The sequence below is a fragment of the Bacillus rossius genome, chromosome 1 (genome assembly GCF_032445375.1).
Source record: "Bacillus rossius redtenbacheri isolate Brsri chromosome 1, Brsri_v3, whole genome shotgun sequence".
Taxonomy (NCBI): domain Eukaryota; kingdom Metazoa; phylum Arthropoda; class Insecta; order Phasmatodea; family Bacillidae; genus Bacillus; species Bacillus rossius.
Window position 1 is genome coordinate 155321043 of NC_086330.1, and position 16296 is coordinate 155337338.

The 16296-nt window shown below is 43.9% G+C and overlaps 2 protein-coding genes across 3 annotated transcripts in view; both read right to left on the reverse strand.

The window, feature by feature from the left end:
* The window catches only part of LOC134546322 (chitinase-3-like protein 1), a 167306-nt gene that overhangs the window by 28519 nt on the left and 122491 nt on the right, over positions 1-16296 (reverse strand). The window contains exons 6-7 of the mRNA XM_063389065.1: positions 1986-2106; positions 1179-1346 (exon numbers count right to left, since the gene is read on the reverse strand). Of these exons, the coding sequence (XP_063245135.1) occupies positions 1179-1346; positions 1986-2106 (289 nt within the window). The remainder of the gene's footprint in view (positions 1-1178; positions 1347-1985; positions 2107-16296) is intronic.
* LOC134546321 (uncharacterized) lies at positions 5367-10907 on the reverse strand. Of its 2 annotated transcripts, none has more exons than XM_063389064.1 (2): positions 10110-10907; positions 5367-9525 (listed from the first exon to the last, which is right to left on the reverse strand). In XM_063389064.1, the coding sequence occupies exon 2, from the start codon at positions 9459-9461 to the stop codon at positions 8322-8324; it is 1140 nt and encodes a 379-aa protein (XP_063245134.1). In that variant the 5' UTR covers positions 9462-9525; positions 10110-10907; the 3' UTR covers positions 5367-8321. The 2 variants fall into 2 exon arrangements, with proteins under 2 accessions (XP_063245134.1, XP_063245133.1); XM_063389063.1 differs by having other exon boundaries at positions 5372-9525.

Below are 16296 nucleotides of genomic sequence, written 5' to 3' on the forward strand. Positions count from 1 at the left end.
AAGCAGTGACGCCGGCCACCGCGGGAGTTCCAAGTGGATTCCGAGCGAAGGGAAGTACGTTATCGGTGAAGAGGGTCAGAGACCCCCCAAAAGTAACGCGACGCGGAGTTCAACTGTATTGTGAGAGTGCGGCGACTGAGTGGCGCGAGACTGTGTGTGTGGTCAGGCGCGAGGTAAAGGGCGAACCACTCTCGAGCCTAGCTTCAGTGAGGAGTGCGAACTGCAGTTCTTGACAGACATTGAGTGACTTGAGAATAAAAATTTTTAAGTGCCAGTGCTTTGTGATCGGACATTTTTAAGTACAATCATTTTTTTATTAATTTAAATATTAGTAATTAATGAAACTGTAATAAAAACTAATTGGGCTATCACTTGCGAAACCAGTTCACCCCACATTATAGGTCGTAAAAATATCTACGAACACTTCCGTGACTATTCACCGGTTTTAGATAACACTAAGTAATAAATTATTTGGCAATAGAATCCATGCAAAAAAAGAAAAACAAGATTATTAATGTGATAAACGAACATAAAGAGCCTTTAAATAATAGCAACGAGAAGGAATTGTCATGTGATTGTCTCAAATTTGACATAGTAGTACAAATATTCTACATATCATTTTGCCACAGTGGTTCTGTGAGCAGTGTTCGTAAACAAACATGGCGTATTGCTATGCAAGTGACAGATGGGTAATAGCCAGCACTAGTACCAGTACTGGTACCAGTGCTGGCCATTACCCATCTGGGGTCGTTACCACAACGCCGAAATACCATAACGCCGAATGTCAAAATTGACCACAATGCCGACAGCTATAAAACTGCTGTGTAATACAACGCCGAAATAATAACTGAATGAATTTGTGTGTGTTGCTTAAATTTACCTTAACGCCGAAATACCACCGTCAAATCTAACCTTACCTAACCTAACCAAACCTAGCATAATATAACCTAACCTAACTTAACCTAGTCTATCCTAGCCTAGCCTAACCTAACCTAACCTAGTCTAACCTAACCTAGTCTAACCTAACCTAACCTTTGTGGCAGTCCTGCAATTAAATTTTTCGGCGTTAGTGTATTTCGGCGTTGTGGTAATTTGGCGTTGTGGTAAATTTGGCATTTCGGCGTTGTGGTATTTCGGCGTTGTGGTGCGTCCCCCCAGTACACGACACAGACCCTCACCTGGCCTAACGCGGTGGACAGGTTGGCGGGGCCGGGCCCCACGGTCGGCGCGCCCACTCCGGCGCGCGACTCGTCGGCCAGCTCGTACGACTGTCCGGACAGGGGCATGCCGAGCAGCAGCTTGCCGGGAGGCGCCCCCGCGTCCAGCCACGCCGCCACGCACCCGTCCTGCGCCAGCCACAGCCTCTGCCCTTTCTTCTGGGGTTGTCGTTTGCCTTCAGTTCCTTTGTCTTAAAGTCATTTGGCTTAAAGTCATTTGTCGTAGGGTCATTTCCCCTAAAAGCATTTGTCGTAATGTCGTTTGTTCTGAAGTGATTTGTCGTAATGCCATTTGTCCTAAAATATTAGTCATAATGTTTGCCCTCCTGTCGTTTGTCCTAAAGTTATTTGTCCTAAACTCGTTTGTTCTAATTTCACTTGTCCTAAAGTTGTTTGTCTTATTGATTTTTTTTCTAACGACATGAGTCCTATTTTAAAACCATTGATAGAAAAGTACTTTCAGGACAATCGATTTCGTAACAAGAGACGTACACATGCGAATGTCCAAGCCCAAGTGTAAATAAATTAATCAGGCATTAATGTCTCGTAAACAGCATGGACATTAGAGAAGATGAGAGGTGGTGAGAGAAGAAATGAGAGTGGGCAGAAGGAATCGTTAGCTACCGACAACGTCCCCATATCAACTTTTTTATTGTTATAATCAATATGTTGGGATAACGTTGAATCCGTAGGCTTCGTGGTGGAAAAAAATAAATAAATGAGAATAGCCATGATTAATAATTATTGAGCATTGACATATTGCCTCACCACATTGTGAAGGGGGTCGAAATCGTCTGGCCTGCGGAACAGGGGGGCGTTGTAGCCTGTTTTTTTCTCGAAACTGCTGCTGTGGAATACGTAGGTCATGAGGGTGATGAAGTCTACATTTCTGTAAAACAATTAAAAGTATATGTATGACATCATTTACTTTCATAGTAACACTTCATCAAGTTTCTGTCATATACTCAAACCATTCTGAATGAATACTCATTGCAAAGGTATATTGGAAATTAAATTCCTTCTAGTTTTTGTTTATGATTTATTTGCTTAAGTTTCACTTTCCCTTGAAAGAAAAATTTTAAACATCTATACTAATATTATAAAGCTGAAGAGTTTGTTTGTTTTAACGCGCTAATCTCAGGAACCACTGGTCCGATTTGAAAAATTATTTCAGTGTTGGATAGTACATTTATCGAGGAAGGCTATAGGCTATATTATATTATCAATAACATTAGGGATCCTTAATAAAAGTCCAATTTAGAATCAAATGCGTTGGAAGGGGTTAGATACAACATGCAGTACAATTACGAAGTGTGTGTTGACAATGCCGCTGGCGCTAGAAGTTTATCTCATATTGCCTATTAACATTGTTGCCACGCACTAGATGCCTTATCATTCTTAATTTTCCCATACAAGTAAAAAATACCCTTGTGATATTAACAACGAAGCAATCAGTAGCTACCCTCAGAAGAGTTCAATTAGTATTTAAATACTTTTTATCACTTTAAATCGCAAACCTAAACTATTGTTTTTTTTCCCCTCTCTCTGTGTTTAATTTGTTTTTTTTCTATTACTAGAATTATTTTTATTATTTTTAACTAATTTTTATTTTTCGGACCATCAATATTTTTCCTCTCCCGTTACAATGCTGACAAGGACTTGTGTGTGTGTGTGTGTGTGTATATATATATATATATATATATATATATATAAGCAAAATACCACTCACTGACTCACTCATCACGAGATCTCTAAAACTATACACCCGATTGACTTGAAATTTAGCATAGTTACTCATTTTGTGATGTAGACGCTCGCTAAGAACGGATTCTGCGGAAATCCGATCCCAAGGGGAGTTTCGGGGGCGTAATATATCAAAATTTCCTGTTTTTGGTAGGAAATCACCATGGCAACGGCTGTTGCTTTGTTGATGCTTCATTCGTCTCTATGGCAACGACCATTTCATTGTTAGTGCAGTCCTCATCACCGTTGAAATTTTGCGGGTACTTTAAATATCAAAAATTGCCCCTTTTTTGCTCAAGTATATATATTTTACAGACTTGAAACTTCACAGTAATGTTCCTTATGTTATGCAGGATGCCATTTTCAGACAATTAGATCCCATGGGTGGTTAAAACCAGGCAACAGTGGGTACTTTGTCTGCATGAGAACAGGATTTTGCATTGTTCATGCCTTCTGCGTCTCCATGGCAACGGGCATCGCGCGGCAGTGGAGAACCCAAAAAAAGGGGCATGTATAATGAGCGACGCAAGAGTGATCTGCCTGTAGACTGCCGTAGCGAAGTACGGGTACATCAGTTGTACGTTGCGTGCACGAGTCGGGAAACCATCGGTGCTATTCATTTTCTCTCCGGTACATTATACAGCATTGTAATAAATTTCCACTAGTAGATGGAAAATGCCGATTCAAGGACAGGTGCAGGATCCAGGATCCGGCGGCCATCTTGGATGACGTCATCTAATCCATGCTAATCCGTATGCTAATCCATACTAATCCGTATGATAATCTATGCTAATCCGTATGCCAGTCTATGCTAATCTGTATGCCAAACTATGCTAATCCATGCCAATCCATGCTAATCTGTATGCCAATCTATGCTAATCCATGCCACTCTATGCTAATACATGCTAATCCATATGCTAATCCATGCTAATCCATCCGCCATTTTGTATTTCTAGAAATTACCACCAACTTCGAATCGTGACGTCACCGTTGCACTTTTCGTCACGGCCGCCATCTTGGATTCGAATTTTTTTTCGAACTTCAACTTTTCGAAATACGATGTAACATCAGCCGCCATATTGTTTTCGTCTGCTGGTGGCCGCCATCTTGTTTTCGTCTGCTGGAGGCCACCATCTTGTGATATATATAGTTCTGTTGGTCGCCACCAGGTAGCAGCAGGGATTTTTTTTCTTCAACTAAAATATTCTCAGTGCCGAGGCTGGGATTCAATCCATGGGACGTGAAAACGTCGAGGACATTGAGGTTAGAAAGCAGGCACCTTACCAGCCAGACCACGAGACCAGTTGGGATATAGTGGAATAAATAATCTATATATGCTACGTACTGACGACAAGTTTATGATAAAAGGGGGAGGGGGGTTTTGCCTTCCTTAATGCATATCTAAGGCGCCACATTTGAAATTAAAATTATTATACCGCCACCATCTTTAATTTCAGCACAGACTACCAGATGGCGCAAAATTCAAATATTAGTTAGGGAGTCGGCAGACAGGTGTCGCACGCCGCCATATTGGTTCTCAAGTTGGCCAGTAGATGTCGCTAGTATCGCGAGCCAAATTCAAAAATTAGTTGCCAGAGGCACCGCCATCTTGGTTCTCAAGTTGGCTGGTAGATGGCACCACCATCGCCATCTTTTAGTTCATATAATCGATACCAGATGGCGTCACCATCGCCATATTTAGTTCCTAGTGTTGCTACCAGAGCGTGCCACCGTCGACATTTTTAATTCTTAAAGTTACCCCCGGAGCGCGTCTTTTCAAATTTAAAAACCTAGTCGGTAGATAGCGTCACTAGCAACCATCTTGGCCGGAGAGGTGTGGCATGATGCGTCAAAGTATACGTACCCTTATGCGCACCAGACTCACACACGAGAATTTTCATTGTCAAAGTCCCTGAATGTATGCTTATAGGGGATTACTCGTTTAACTGTATATACCTATTAAGTAAATAACCTACAAGTGTTATGTAATCAGTCGAGACAAGTCGGGAACGAATAGAGACAAGTCTAGACGGAGTAAGTTTAGACAGTCGAGACAAGTCGGGGGGACAAGACGAGACAAGTCGGTAGCCTGTACTCACCAAGTTCTCCGTTGCCGTCACTGCCACCCGGGTATCTGACGAGTCCTAATTAATATACTCGTACACATCCTACCTCTATGACTTCTACAAACAGACTGATTGTCTGCGTATAATTACATTTTACCATTCTCTAAGACATTTATAAGTATCAGTACCTTGGGGATATAGGTTATAACAATTAAAAAATATTGAGTAATATGTAGGTAAAATCTTATTTATTAAATTAAGAACATAAACTGAAACAGAATCTATACAAAAAAAACAGAAACTATACAAAAAAAAGAAACTAAACGACAAAAACGGAAACTATTAAAAAAACAGAAACTATAGACAAAAAATGGAAACTATACACCAAAAATGGAAACTATACAACAAAATGAAAACTATAACACAAAAAATGGAAACTATACGACGAATGGAAACAGAAACCAAACTATCAAACTATTTACAACATAAACTATTTACAAAAAAAAAATTATTCGTCGCCTCCGATATAGCCATGGGGCACCATGCGGATGCCATCTTCACAGATTAAACGTTTGTCATCCTCCCACGTTATGGCTAGCTTATTGCTGTATTCGCTGTACAGCACATGCTTTCTCGACCGTATGGCTCTAACACCTGCCCTCCTTGTGCGGTGGTCTTGCAGGGCATCCAGGTAATCACCGAATGTGATGTGGATTTTGACCACACAATGCTGGATGCCCTTAGCCTTCTTCTCAACCTTGCCACCGCGCCTGTATGCATAGAGTTTGGCCCGCAGACTGACAAATTCGCTCATTACTTCTCCCCCACATTCATCTTTGAATTTGCCAACAACTTTCTTGTTGATGGGGGAGAAGGATGGGTGGTCAGGAGGGTAGCAGCTGGTGTCGAATTCAGACATGAACTTAGGGTCGGCTCTTAGATAATGGTAGAAGTCCTGTGTTTGAATCTCATACACAAAGCTGTCTGTATCAATATATGCCAGATGTATATTTTCCTGATATTTTGGTTTCATAGTATTAACGTGGAAGTCGTACATGAGTGTTTTTGATAGATCAAGTACTGCGAGTCCGGCATAGATCGGCTTGTCGAAAATGATAGTCTCATGGTTCAGGTGGACAAGAGACAAGTTTGTCTCATACATCATGCGGTCCTTGAAGGACGGACGACACACCAACTTCTTAAAACGCTTCTCGGAGCACACCAACTCCATTTTGAGCCTCCGTCTCTTGTTCTCCATTAGTTTGCCAAATGTCGAGTTCACAGCGAGATTGAAGAACTCCTTCTCGAACACATTGGCTGCTGCTTTGCGGTTGTTGGTGTTCAACCAAATATAGGGCTCCAACCATGCCGACTGCTTAAACTTAAGAACTTTATGGATTCTTATGATTTTTAGACCATTCGATACTGCCTGCTGTAGGTTTTTATAGTGAACGATGTAGTGATATTTATTTTCCAGCGTTGTCATCAGCTTTGATTGCTTTGAGCCGGACGGACACTGATTCACGGGAAGAAATGGCAGGTCTTTGTGACTTTTGTGGAGTTAGAGAGGGTACTCCACATCACACTCGATAATGTAGCCTGTGGGGGAGTTTTCCGGAATAGACATGACATCAATTGATGTGTCTGTCCATTGGAAATGACGAATGGGGAGTGGCAGAGACATCGCCCACCCGTACAAGTTGTTTCCATCAATGTACTCCAGGAATGTGGATGGCTTGGAAGCAACGTGTGTTTCTGGTATGTAGGCGTTATTGGCTACGCAATGAGGTTTAATGCTTTGCGCTACACCACCGCGAATACCAGCCTCCACAATCATATACATGTCGTAATCTGTAAGTAGCTCTAGCTGTACACCTGTGGTTCGAACCATCGCGTCGAAAGCGAACCCAGGACAATAAATGTAGTGAGACGGATCTAAACTATATGTTTCCAAGCAAAGACTGCGAAAATTCTCAAATACGTCCGCCAAAATCAGGACATCCGTCTTCAGGTACAAGTCAGCGTACTCCCCCAAAGTAGCACACTGAAACTTGTCCCAGACATTTTGTGCGTGAGCGTAATCCGCCTCAGAAATCCCAGAATCAGTAAGCATATTGTAAAAATCATCGATGGGTGGAAGACAAGAATCATCCAGCAGAGCAAAAGAATCAACGAAGTCGTATGGGAATACTCCCTTGCGGGTAACCAACCCCAATTCATCAGGGGCGAAAAACTCAGCAGTACTTATAAACTTGTTTGCAGGCAAGAACTCGGCGAGCGAAGCGAGACCCCGACTCATAAAACGGAACGTATCGACAAACTGAATGCTGAACTTATCATGTAACTTCTTGGAAAAAGTTATCAGCTTCTCCTCTGAATTCGGAATGATGAAGATGTCTTTACTATCATACCCCAACTTCCTGATAATGAAGTTCTGATTGTATGCCAGGTTGTGGAAGAACACAATAATCTTTTTTGGTCTGCGCCTGAGAAGGTTGCAGTCATTACATGCAGGCCCAATAAATTCGCCGGTGAAGTGATTGTGGTCACGAACTTTCTTTACAGCCCCTCCAAACCTTCCCCCACAGTAGCAACAACACCTTGCTTGCAGAAAAGCAGTGTTTTGTGCATGTGTGAGTGGAGTCATAGTAACAGATGTAGAAAATATTTTCTGTACGTCATGTCCAATCTCCACAATGCGGGATATGAATTTATCTTCTGCATCACACCCCCTGTATACTTCAGGCTGTGAAGGAAGTGCAGAAGTGATGTGTGATGGAATGACTGTATTATCTGCTTTCACATAAATGCAGTAGCTGTACGCTTTATGCTTTTGGTACTGCAGCATGTATGACTCATCAGGATTCGGGTGACACGCATGGATTTTCTCTAAAATAGCTTCAAAGTCGCAATATACCACGATGGGCATCTTATCAGCATGATGGAAGTTTTGAACTTCAGAACAGGAGGCAAGCCATTTTGATCGGGCGATGGCATCTCCATCCTAACAGCAGCATGCTGTTTGCAGAGCTCACTGTGTTTTGCCAAACACTGAAGACCAGTGAGCCCACTAACCCTTTCCTGATCATCATAATGCTTGAAGTATCTTTTACAAATGTGGATAGCGTCATGATGAGTAGTGAGTTGGGACCGAATCAATGCTGAAAAATTAGTTATGTAGGTGAAATGGGACGAATTGTCATTAACCAAGAGCAGAAGATCGAAATGATGTTCTTTTTCTTCAGGAGCGACTCGTGCAGGTACAATGTTCTGGTTCTCATCGATACTGTAGATGTTAATTGAGACTCCAGGGTTGTTTTTCGAACAGTGGTATTTGTTTGATTGGAGTAGGAAACTCGATGTTGTTGAAGTTGAATTTCTCTTCCAAGTCATGGTAACGCTGGTTGACACGTTCAGGATGCACACCTTCCACGTACTTCACAAGAATCGACCACTTAAAGCACATGTGGTCTTCGAAGTTCTGTGGATTGATCACCGCATGTTTTGTTACGATGCATGCAGGTAGCTCGATGTAGGAGCTGTCACAGAGTGGATCTAGATTGTTTATTCGGAGTTGAAGTCGCTTAACGGCCGACAAAGTCCATCCGGACCCCTTCCCCATGTAGTCTTCCTCCTCCTTGCAGATCTTAGAGATGGACTCGGTAACTACCTTCTCCACCTCATGAACTGCATAGAGGGGGGCATTCATGGTTTTGAAGGCCCTCTTGTCTTCACTGGTATCTACTGGTTTTTCGTAGTCGCACTCGAGCACGTTATTAAACTTCAGTGGTCCGTTCTCTTCAATCTTCTCCACAAGTTGGTTTATTATTTTGTCCTTGATGGAGTTCAGGTACGTACAAATGTCCTTGGCAGAACTTGACGTATTTACAGCAATGTAAGTCTTCAAGTTGCCCTTGAATCCCACTTCGGCGGTGATGAAGCCGTGGGTATTGGCCAAACCCATGCCGGTCACCACCTTTGTTCGGCTGGTCGATGGTTTAGGCAGTACTGCTGGCTTAACTGCTACCATCCTCTGCTTCTTTGTTGGAGGCGGAGCAGGCCCCTTTAACATCTTGATGTGGGCTTTCAATTTGTCAGCCCTGGCAAACTCCTTGGCACAGTTGTCGCAGGTATGTGCTATGCGGTTTGGGTTGAGGCCACAAGCCGACTTCTCATGACGTCTAGCAAAATCAGCACGGGCGAAGACCTTATAGCATAAACTGCACCGCATGCCTGATGTCGTGGCGACAGCTCCAGCACATGTTGACAGGTGCTGCTGCATCTTGTCGCTGCGTGCGACCATCTTGCCACACAGATGACACTGCTGTAAGTCACGCTGCATGTTGTCAGCACACTGACGTTCGTGATGGTAGCGGCTGTTGCCTGCCGTGAAGGTAGCAGGGCAGAAACGACATTTCTGCGCGGTAGATGCCATCACAGCAATCGGTAGTCTTGTCTCAACGAACAGAACATGCGAAGGAAGCTAGACGTACGGAGAACTATAACAGAAGAATTAAGAATACAATGTAGCTAGCAATTACACGAAAACAAACATAACCTCAAAACTCTAGCCCTCAAGCTTACTAACCTAAACTCTTAGCAATGTTATTAAATATAAAGGTTGCAAAAATAACCTCAAAACTCTAGCCCTCAAGCTTCCTAACCTAAACTGCTAGCAATGTTACTAAATAAAAGAATTGCAATCATAACCTCAAAACTCTAGCCCTCACAGCTTACTAACCGAAACTGTTTGCAATGTTACTAAATAAAAATAGTTACAAACATAACCTCAAAGCTGCTCCTTCAAGTACAATCCTAAAAATGGTAGAATATTTAAAGTACCGATAAAAGTTAAAGTTGAAAAAATATTCAATGTTAACTAAAAATGATTGATTACATAACCACAAAACTACTCTAATGCACAACCTAAAAATGCTATAATATTTAAAGTAGGTACTGTTAAATGTTTAAGCTGAACAATTCCTGGTTACCCTCACATATGTGTACAGAGAAAAAACTAGCTATCTGATAACCTACGAAAAAGCTGAGAAACATAAAAATATTAACGAAACATGTAGCATACCTCAGAAAACGATGAAGTGGAGCTGCAGAAGATGATGTAGCGTTGGCGGTAGGAATCGTGGTAGAAGCGAAACTCACACACGAACTAACTCACTCAAACTCTAAGAACACACTGAAGCTCCGATTTTTTTTTTTTTCCCCTAACCTAACTAAAACTAAGTGTATTTGGGAGGGGTCCGGGTTAGGGAGGGACCTAAGTGCGTCTCAGGCCGAAGCCTATACGCCTTAGTCATGCTGGGATTAGCCATGCAGGGAGAGGGTCGCATTCATCGTGTGCTAGGAGGGGATTGGCCAGCCATGGCAGCGATTGGCGCCATGCCTAACTCCCCTCACTCTTAACTCTAAACTACTAGATAAGTTGGGCCCAGGTAAAACCTGCATAGACACAGGGAAAACCCTGGGCACTTTCATGCGGGATGCCAAATTTCATGCATTAATTTCAGGCAGGTTCAATACGGGAGAAAGAAGGATGGTTCAGAAAGAAGAGTTGGCCAGAGCAGAAAGAGTCTACCATGCGGGGTTTGGGCGCTTGGACTTAAATGTCCGCATTGTTTGTTGTTCTGCAGTTCTGGATCTTCTGACCAGGGACGCAAGCGCCCCTCGTGGTGGCTGGCCACACCGGGCCACCCACTCCGCCTCCAGTAGCACCTAAACTAAAAGAAAATTAGAACACCTTACTTACTAAACATACACAAACAGAACATATTTCACTATGTGTACGCTCTGCTAGTGCGGAGCGTAGGCTACATTATTTAAGATATTTTAAAGCTAATAACTTAATATGAATTAAACTATTATATTTTTGGTATTTTATTTTATTTTGTTTTTATTATTTTTAATTTTTCTCTCTTAGCCTAATATATTATATTACTTTATTTAGTATCTTAATATCTACGCACTTAAATATAGTGGTAGAACTGCCAACATATAAAGTCACAGGCGAATGGGAACAGAGCACTCGTATTATTGTTTTAAATATTCAAAATTTTAAGTAGCCATGCCCTGCAGCAGTGGTACCCATCGGAAAGCAGCATGCCACTCATATCGGCATCCCCAGCTCGATCGGTGTTTATTTGCACTGACTATCCGGGCAAACACGTATCACAGGACACGACTTCTACCACTAATTTTAAATTATATCGTCGCGACGCACCACAGGCCTACCATGCCCGGCAGCAAGCAGCATGCCACTCGTATCGGCATCCCCAGCTCGATCGGTGTTTACTTTCACTGAATGCGAGGGCAGAGGGCAGGTTCAATGCAGTACGACACTCATTGTCGCTACGTTTGGTAGCCTAACTATTTATTATTGTAATTAAGTATAAATTAACTTGAAGTTACATTTTAATTCGCGAGTAGTATTTTCATTGGCCGGATGAGTCGGCCAACCACAGCGCAGCTACGGGGGCCTGTGAGCCAGGATTGAAACCGGCATTTTATATTTCCGATGCAAATCCGGATCTTTGTCGCCAAGGGAGGAAATAAACGGATTTTCACTTAATTTACATTTATCATAGAATTTCTGAGTAGTCCTAACATAATAATCCTTTAATAATTCGAGTTTTAGCTCCCTATGCATGGCCCTGACGGGACAGTACACAGGTGCTTCAGTCGCGATACGAATGCTCTTGTTCTGTATTCTCTGTAGCTTTTTCAGATGGGATTCTGCTGCTGTTGCCCACACTGGTGCCGCATAGGTAATAATGGGTTTAATTAGCGCGTTATATATGGTTAATCCGTTTTTAACTGAGCTACCTCGTCGTCGACTCATGACTGGATAGAGTGTCATTAATCTCGTGAATGCCGCCTTTCTTTTGACTTCTATATGGTCGCGCCATAGTAATTTACGATCCATATGTACGCCTAAATATTTTACTACGTTTTTGTGCGGTATTTCTGCATTGAATAGCGTTAATTGCGGCCTATTTTCTAGTGGCGGGAGATGTTTCCGCGTAAAAACAATGGCTTCGGACTTTGTAGGATTAACTTTAATTCGCCATTTCGTGCACCAATTTTCTAGTGAGTTTAACGCAGTTTGAAGCCTTTCTGTTGCAAGATTTAAGTTGCGTGACCTACTAAACAATACTGTATCGTCGGCGTATAGGCCAAACTGTACTAGGCGATGCTCAGGTTTAGGCATGTCGTGTATGTAAATGTTAAATAAAACGGGTCCCAGTATGCTACCTTGCGGAACGCCTGCTCTGATTCGTTTCTCGTCTGACAGTGCCCCCTCTGTAGTGACTCTGAACGAGCGATTGGCTAAATACGAGGCTAATAATTTTATATAGCAGTCTGGGAAATCGGCTTGGTATAGTTTATAGATTAAGCCTGCGTGGAAGACTCTATCAAAAGCTTTCTCTACATCTAGAAACGTTGCTACATTATAACTGTTCCATGTAAACGCTGTTACTATTTCTTCCGTCATGCGTACTAGTTGTTGCGTAGTGGAATGCGCGCTGCGAAATCCAAATTGTTCATTCGGCAATATGTTGCGTTCTTTAATATGAGTATTGAGTCGTTGCAAAATTATGTACTCAGCTACCTTTGACATTATACTTAGTAAGATAATTGGCCGATAGTTTTGTGGCATTGTTTTATCTTTACCAGGCTTATGAAATACCATTACTTTGGCCTGTTTCCATTGTGAAGGGAAATATTGCAATTTAAACATGGCATTTATTAATTCAGCTAAGTACTCTAGAATTTCATCAGGCAGTTTCTTAAGGACAACTGCCTGTATGCCATCTATTCCCGGAGCTTTACGCGGTTTCATACGTTTAATAGCCTGCTTAACTTCCTGCGATTGAGTTAGATAAGGCTCTGAAGTTAAAGGCTGATTTAGTTTTATTCTTAATTCCCTATATATCATTGCATTAAATATTGGGTCGCAGGGCTCGATATTAGGTTTAAATGCTTCTTCTAATGTGTCCGCGAATGCCTGTGCTTTATCTATTGGTGTATAAGCGACTCCAGTATGGGTTTGTAATGGAGGAATTTTATCTGTCTTGTGGAGGAACCGCTTTGTCATACTCCAGGTGCTACCATCTTGCACCTGGAGCTGGGAAACTTTCGCCTCCCATTGGCTGTCCCTCCACAGAGTTATCTCATCGGAAATTATTCTTTGTAATTCATTAATACGCGCTTTAATGTCACGCTGTCTACTCCTAGTATGTTTGCGCCTTAGTCTACTTTTCTGTGATATTAAGTCCCTTATGTATGCCGGCAGCTCTCCCTGCTTAAACTTAACCTCTTTTTCTGGGATGCACGAGTTTATTGCAGTTTGTATATTTACTGTGAGTTCTGTTACTGCTGTTTCAATACTTTCTTTAGTTTCTAGGTTGGCAGCATCGGCTGCGGGCACGTTATCTAATAGATGCGTCTGAAAGCCTCGCCAGTCAGCTTTTTTATAGTCTTTGATTTTTCTCGGCGGATTGGTGTCAGTGTCCGCGTCATCGAATATTAAATGTACTGGGAAGTGGTCAGACGACATTTCATGGACGACTCTGAGTTCGAATCCCGTTTGGACTCTCTTATTTAAAACGATATCTAGTATGTCGGGGGTTTGCCTTAGTGCTCCGCTATCGTGTGTGGGCTCTGAGGGAGCATAAACTTGATATTTTTTATTAGACTCATGCCGTTGCAGCAGGAAGCCATTAGCTGTGTTGCTCCGACAGTTCCAATCCTTATGCTTGGCATTAATATCGCCAACTGCTAAGAATGCAGGAGCTGAGCCATATAATATGTCCAGCTCATTCAAAGTGAGAGACCTACCCGGCCATGCATACATGGAAATAAGTACTATGTGTTGGTTGTTGATTTTAATATTTATTGCAACAGTTTCTAATTCATTAAAAGCAGGTAAATAAAATTCTGTGTGCCTAATGCTTCTGTGGACCACTAAGGCCACCCCTCCGCTTCTGGTGTCACGGTCGCGCCTGTAAACATTATAGTTTGATATCGTTAATTTATCTGTTGGTATTAGGTGAGTCTCATTGATGGCCGCGATTTTAATATTATATTTTAGTAAATGATCTGTAAACTCGATTATTTTGTTTCTAATTCCTCGTGCATTCCAGTAGAGGATGGTACCTAAACTACCGTCTACGGGATTAGTGTTCGCGACAGGACCTAAATTAGGGGTGTGCGGCATTGAAGCTGGCCGCTAGTGTCTGCACGAAGCCCATGGTGGCTTGTATCTTTTCCTCAAGGGACATGGCCGCGTCGCACCAGATGGCCATGAGTTGGCACATCGGCTCAAGGGCCTGGGACAGGTTTGGGTCCTCAATAAATGTTTTGGATTGGCCCACGACCTTTAGAAATGCCTTAGGGTCGGGACCTGGCTTACGAGTGGAGGTGGGCTGCAGCGGAGCAGTTGGCAACACTGCAGGCGCTGACTCGATCTGCATTCCAGTGTCCTCGTGCTCGTGATTCACCCGGGGCGCCACTGGGATTGGCTTCGTGCGTGGTGCGATAGGGGGAGGGGGGGCGGGGTGCTGCGGGGCAGGCTGTACCTGCCTTGGAGCAGGCTGTTCCTCCGGGGCCCTCTTCCCCTTTCCATTTTTATGTCCCGAATGGTGTTTTTTCGGGGCTCTCTGGGGCTGTGGCTGCCCTCTGGGCCTCCAAGAGTTGGCCACAACAGGGTATTCCAACTCGTACCTGTCGTCCAGCACCGAGTACTGGTTGGGGCTCTGCCACTGTTGAGGAGCAGGGCAGCTGGGGCCGCGCCATACCTGTCTGGGGGGTTGGGGCTGGTAGTTGGACGAGCCAGCTTGTTGTGACTGAAAGTGTGTTTGCACCGCAGCTGCAGCTCACTTGTTTTCGCGAATTGCACGCTTTGACTGCAGCTCCCTTTCCTTGCGTTCCTCCTGCGGGAGATAGCGCCAGTTTTCACGCTTGTAAGCCTGGCACCCTCTGTAGTTGGCGCAGTGCGGGCCCTTGCAGCTCGCGCACTTTGCCTTGTTCCTGTCCCCTCCCTTGGGGCAATTCTCTGTTTTATGGCCCTTGCTGCACCAGCGGCACACAGGAGATGCTCTGCAGCCTTTCGTGGGATGCCCGAAACGCTGGCAGTTGCCACACTGCATGGGACCTTTCGGGTGGCGGTAGTCCTCGACACGAATGCTGAGGTTACAGAATGATTTTATGGCGTAAATCCTATCTGAGTTTACGGCCTTCGGGAGCTCGACCACAAGTTTATTTATTGGGCGCCTGGTTTGCCTGTTGCATAGGAACCAGAAGTTCTGTACGGGCAGGCCCATTTTTACGAACTCTGCCTGGATAAATTCTTTGTCGATGCTGCTGTGCACCCGACAAAAGACGAATTTATTAGGGATCTCGTCTGGCTGCAGTAGAACAGAATGCTGCACACCTGCCTGCTCTAATGCCTGTACTGCACGATGGTAGTCCTCTATCGTGGCAGTGTGGATCATTAATTGATCGTGGCCTCGACTTACGCACGTCCATGTCATATGGAGAGCTGCGTCCAGTGCAGCTTTGATGACCGGGTAGCTGTGGCCTTGGTCTACAAATACAAACAGGGGTTTTACCTGTACTTTCTTTGCCTGAGGGGCAGGGTTCTGTGGCGCAGGGATCGTGCCTGTATTTGCACTCGCAGCCGGCTGGCTGGCTGAGGCGCCACCCTGTCGCCGCGGTTGTTTACGCGCACGCTCAGCGTGCTGGCGCGCGATGGCGGGGTTGGTGAGGGGGGGACGCAGCCTGTCACGGTTTTCCCCTGTTTTCACCTTCTTGCTCGAGACAGTGATGAATCCGTCATCGCTGCTCATCTCTGCCTCGTCCTCGCTCGGCAAGGGCACATTAATTCCCTCCATCTGCATCTCTGTACTGTTATCTCTCTGTACAGTAGACATCCTACAACACACTCGCACCCACTGACCAACAAACCTGAAATTAATCGAGGTTTGCGGCTAGGCTGTAGGGGCAGCTACGCCGCGGGCGTTTTGTGTGCTTACACTCTTAGCCTATATTCTCTATACCACCTCTGGCCTGTGTACAAGTACACAGAATATACTAGTGCGCGGAGCTCCTCTTCTCACGTCCGTCCTCTCTCCCCGGAAATCTCGAAGCTCCGACAGCTAATCCCGACCTTTTATAGCCTCGGAACTCCTTTTTTTTAGTGTAGCCAATAGGAACAGAGTATTTCTGTTGTATCCACCAATAGGAACGTAGTACGT

What these genes read in the sequence shown, in the direction of transcription:
- LOC134546321 (XM_063389063.1), bottom strand. Translation starts at nt 7,955, where the DNA reads ATGCCCATCGTGGTATATTGCGACTTTGAAGCTATTTTAGAGAAAATC.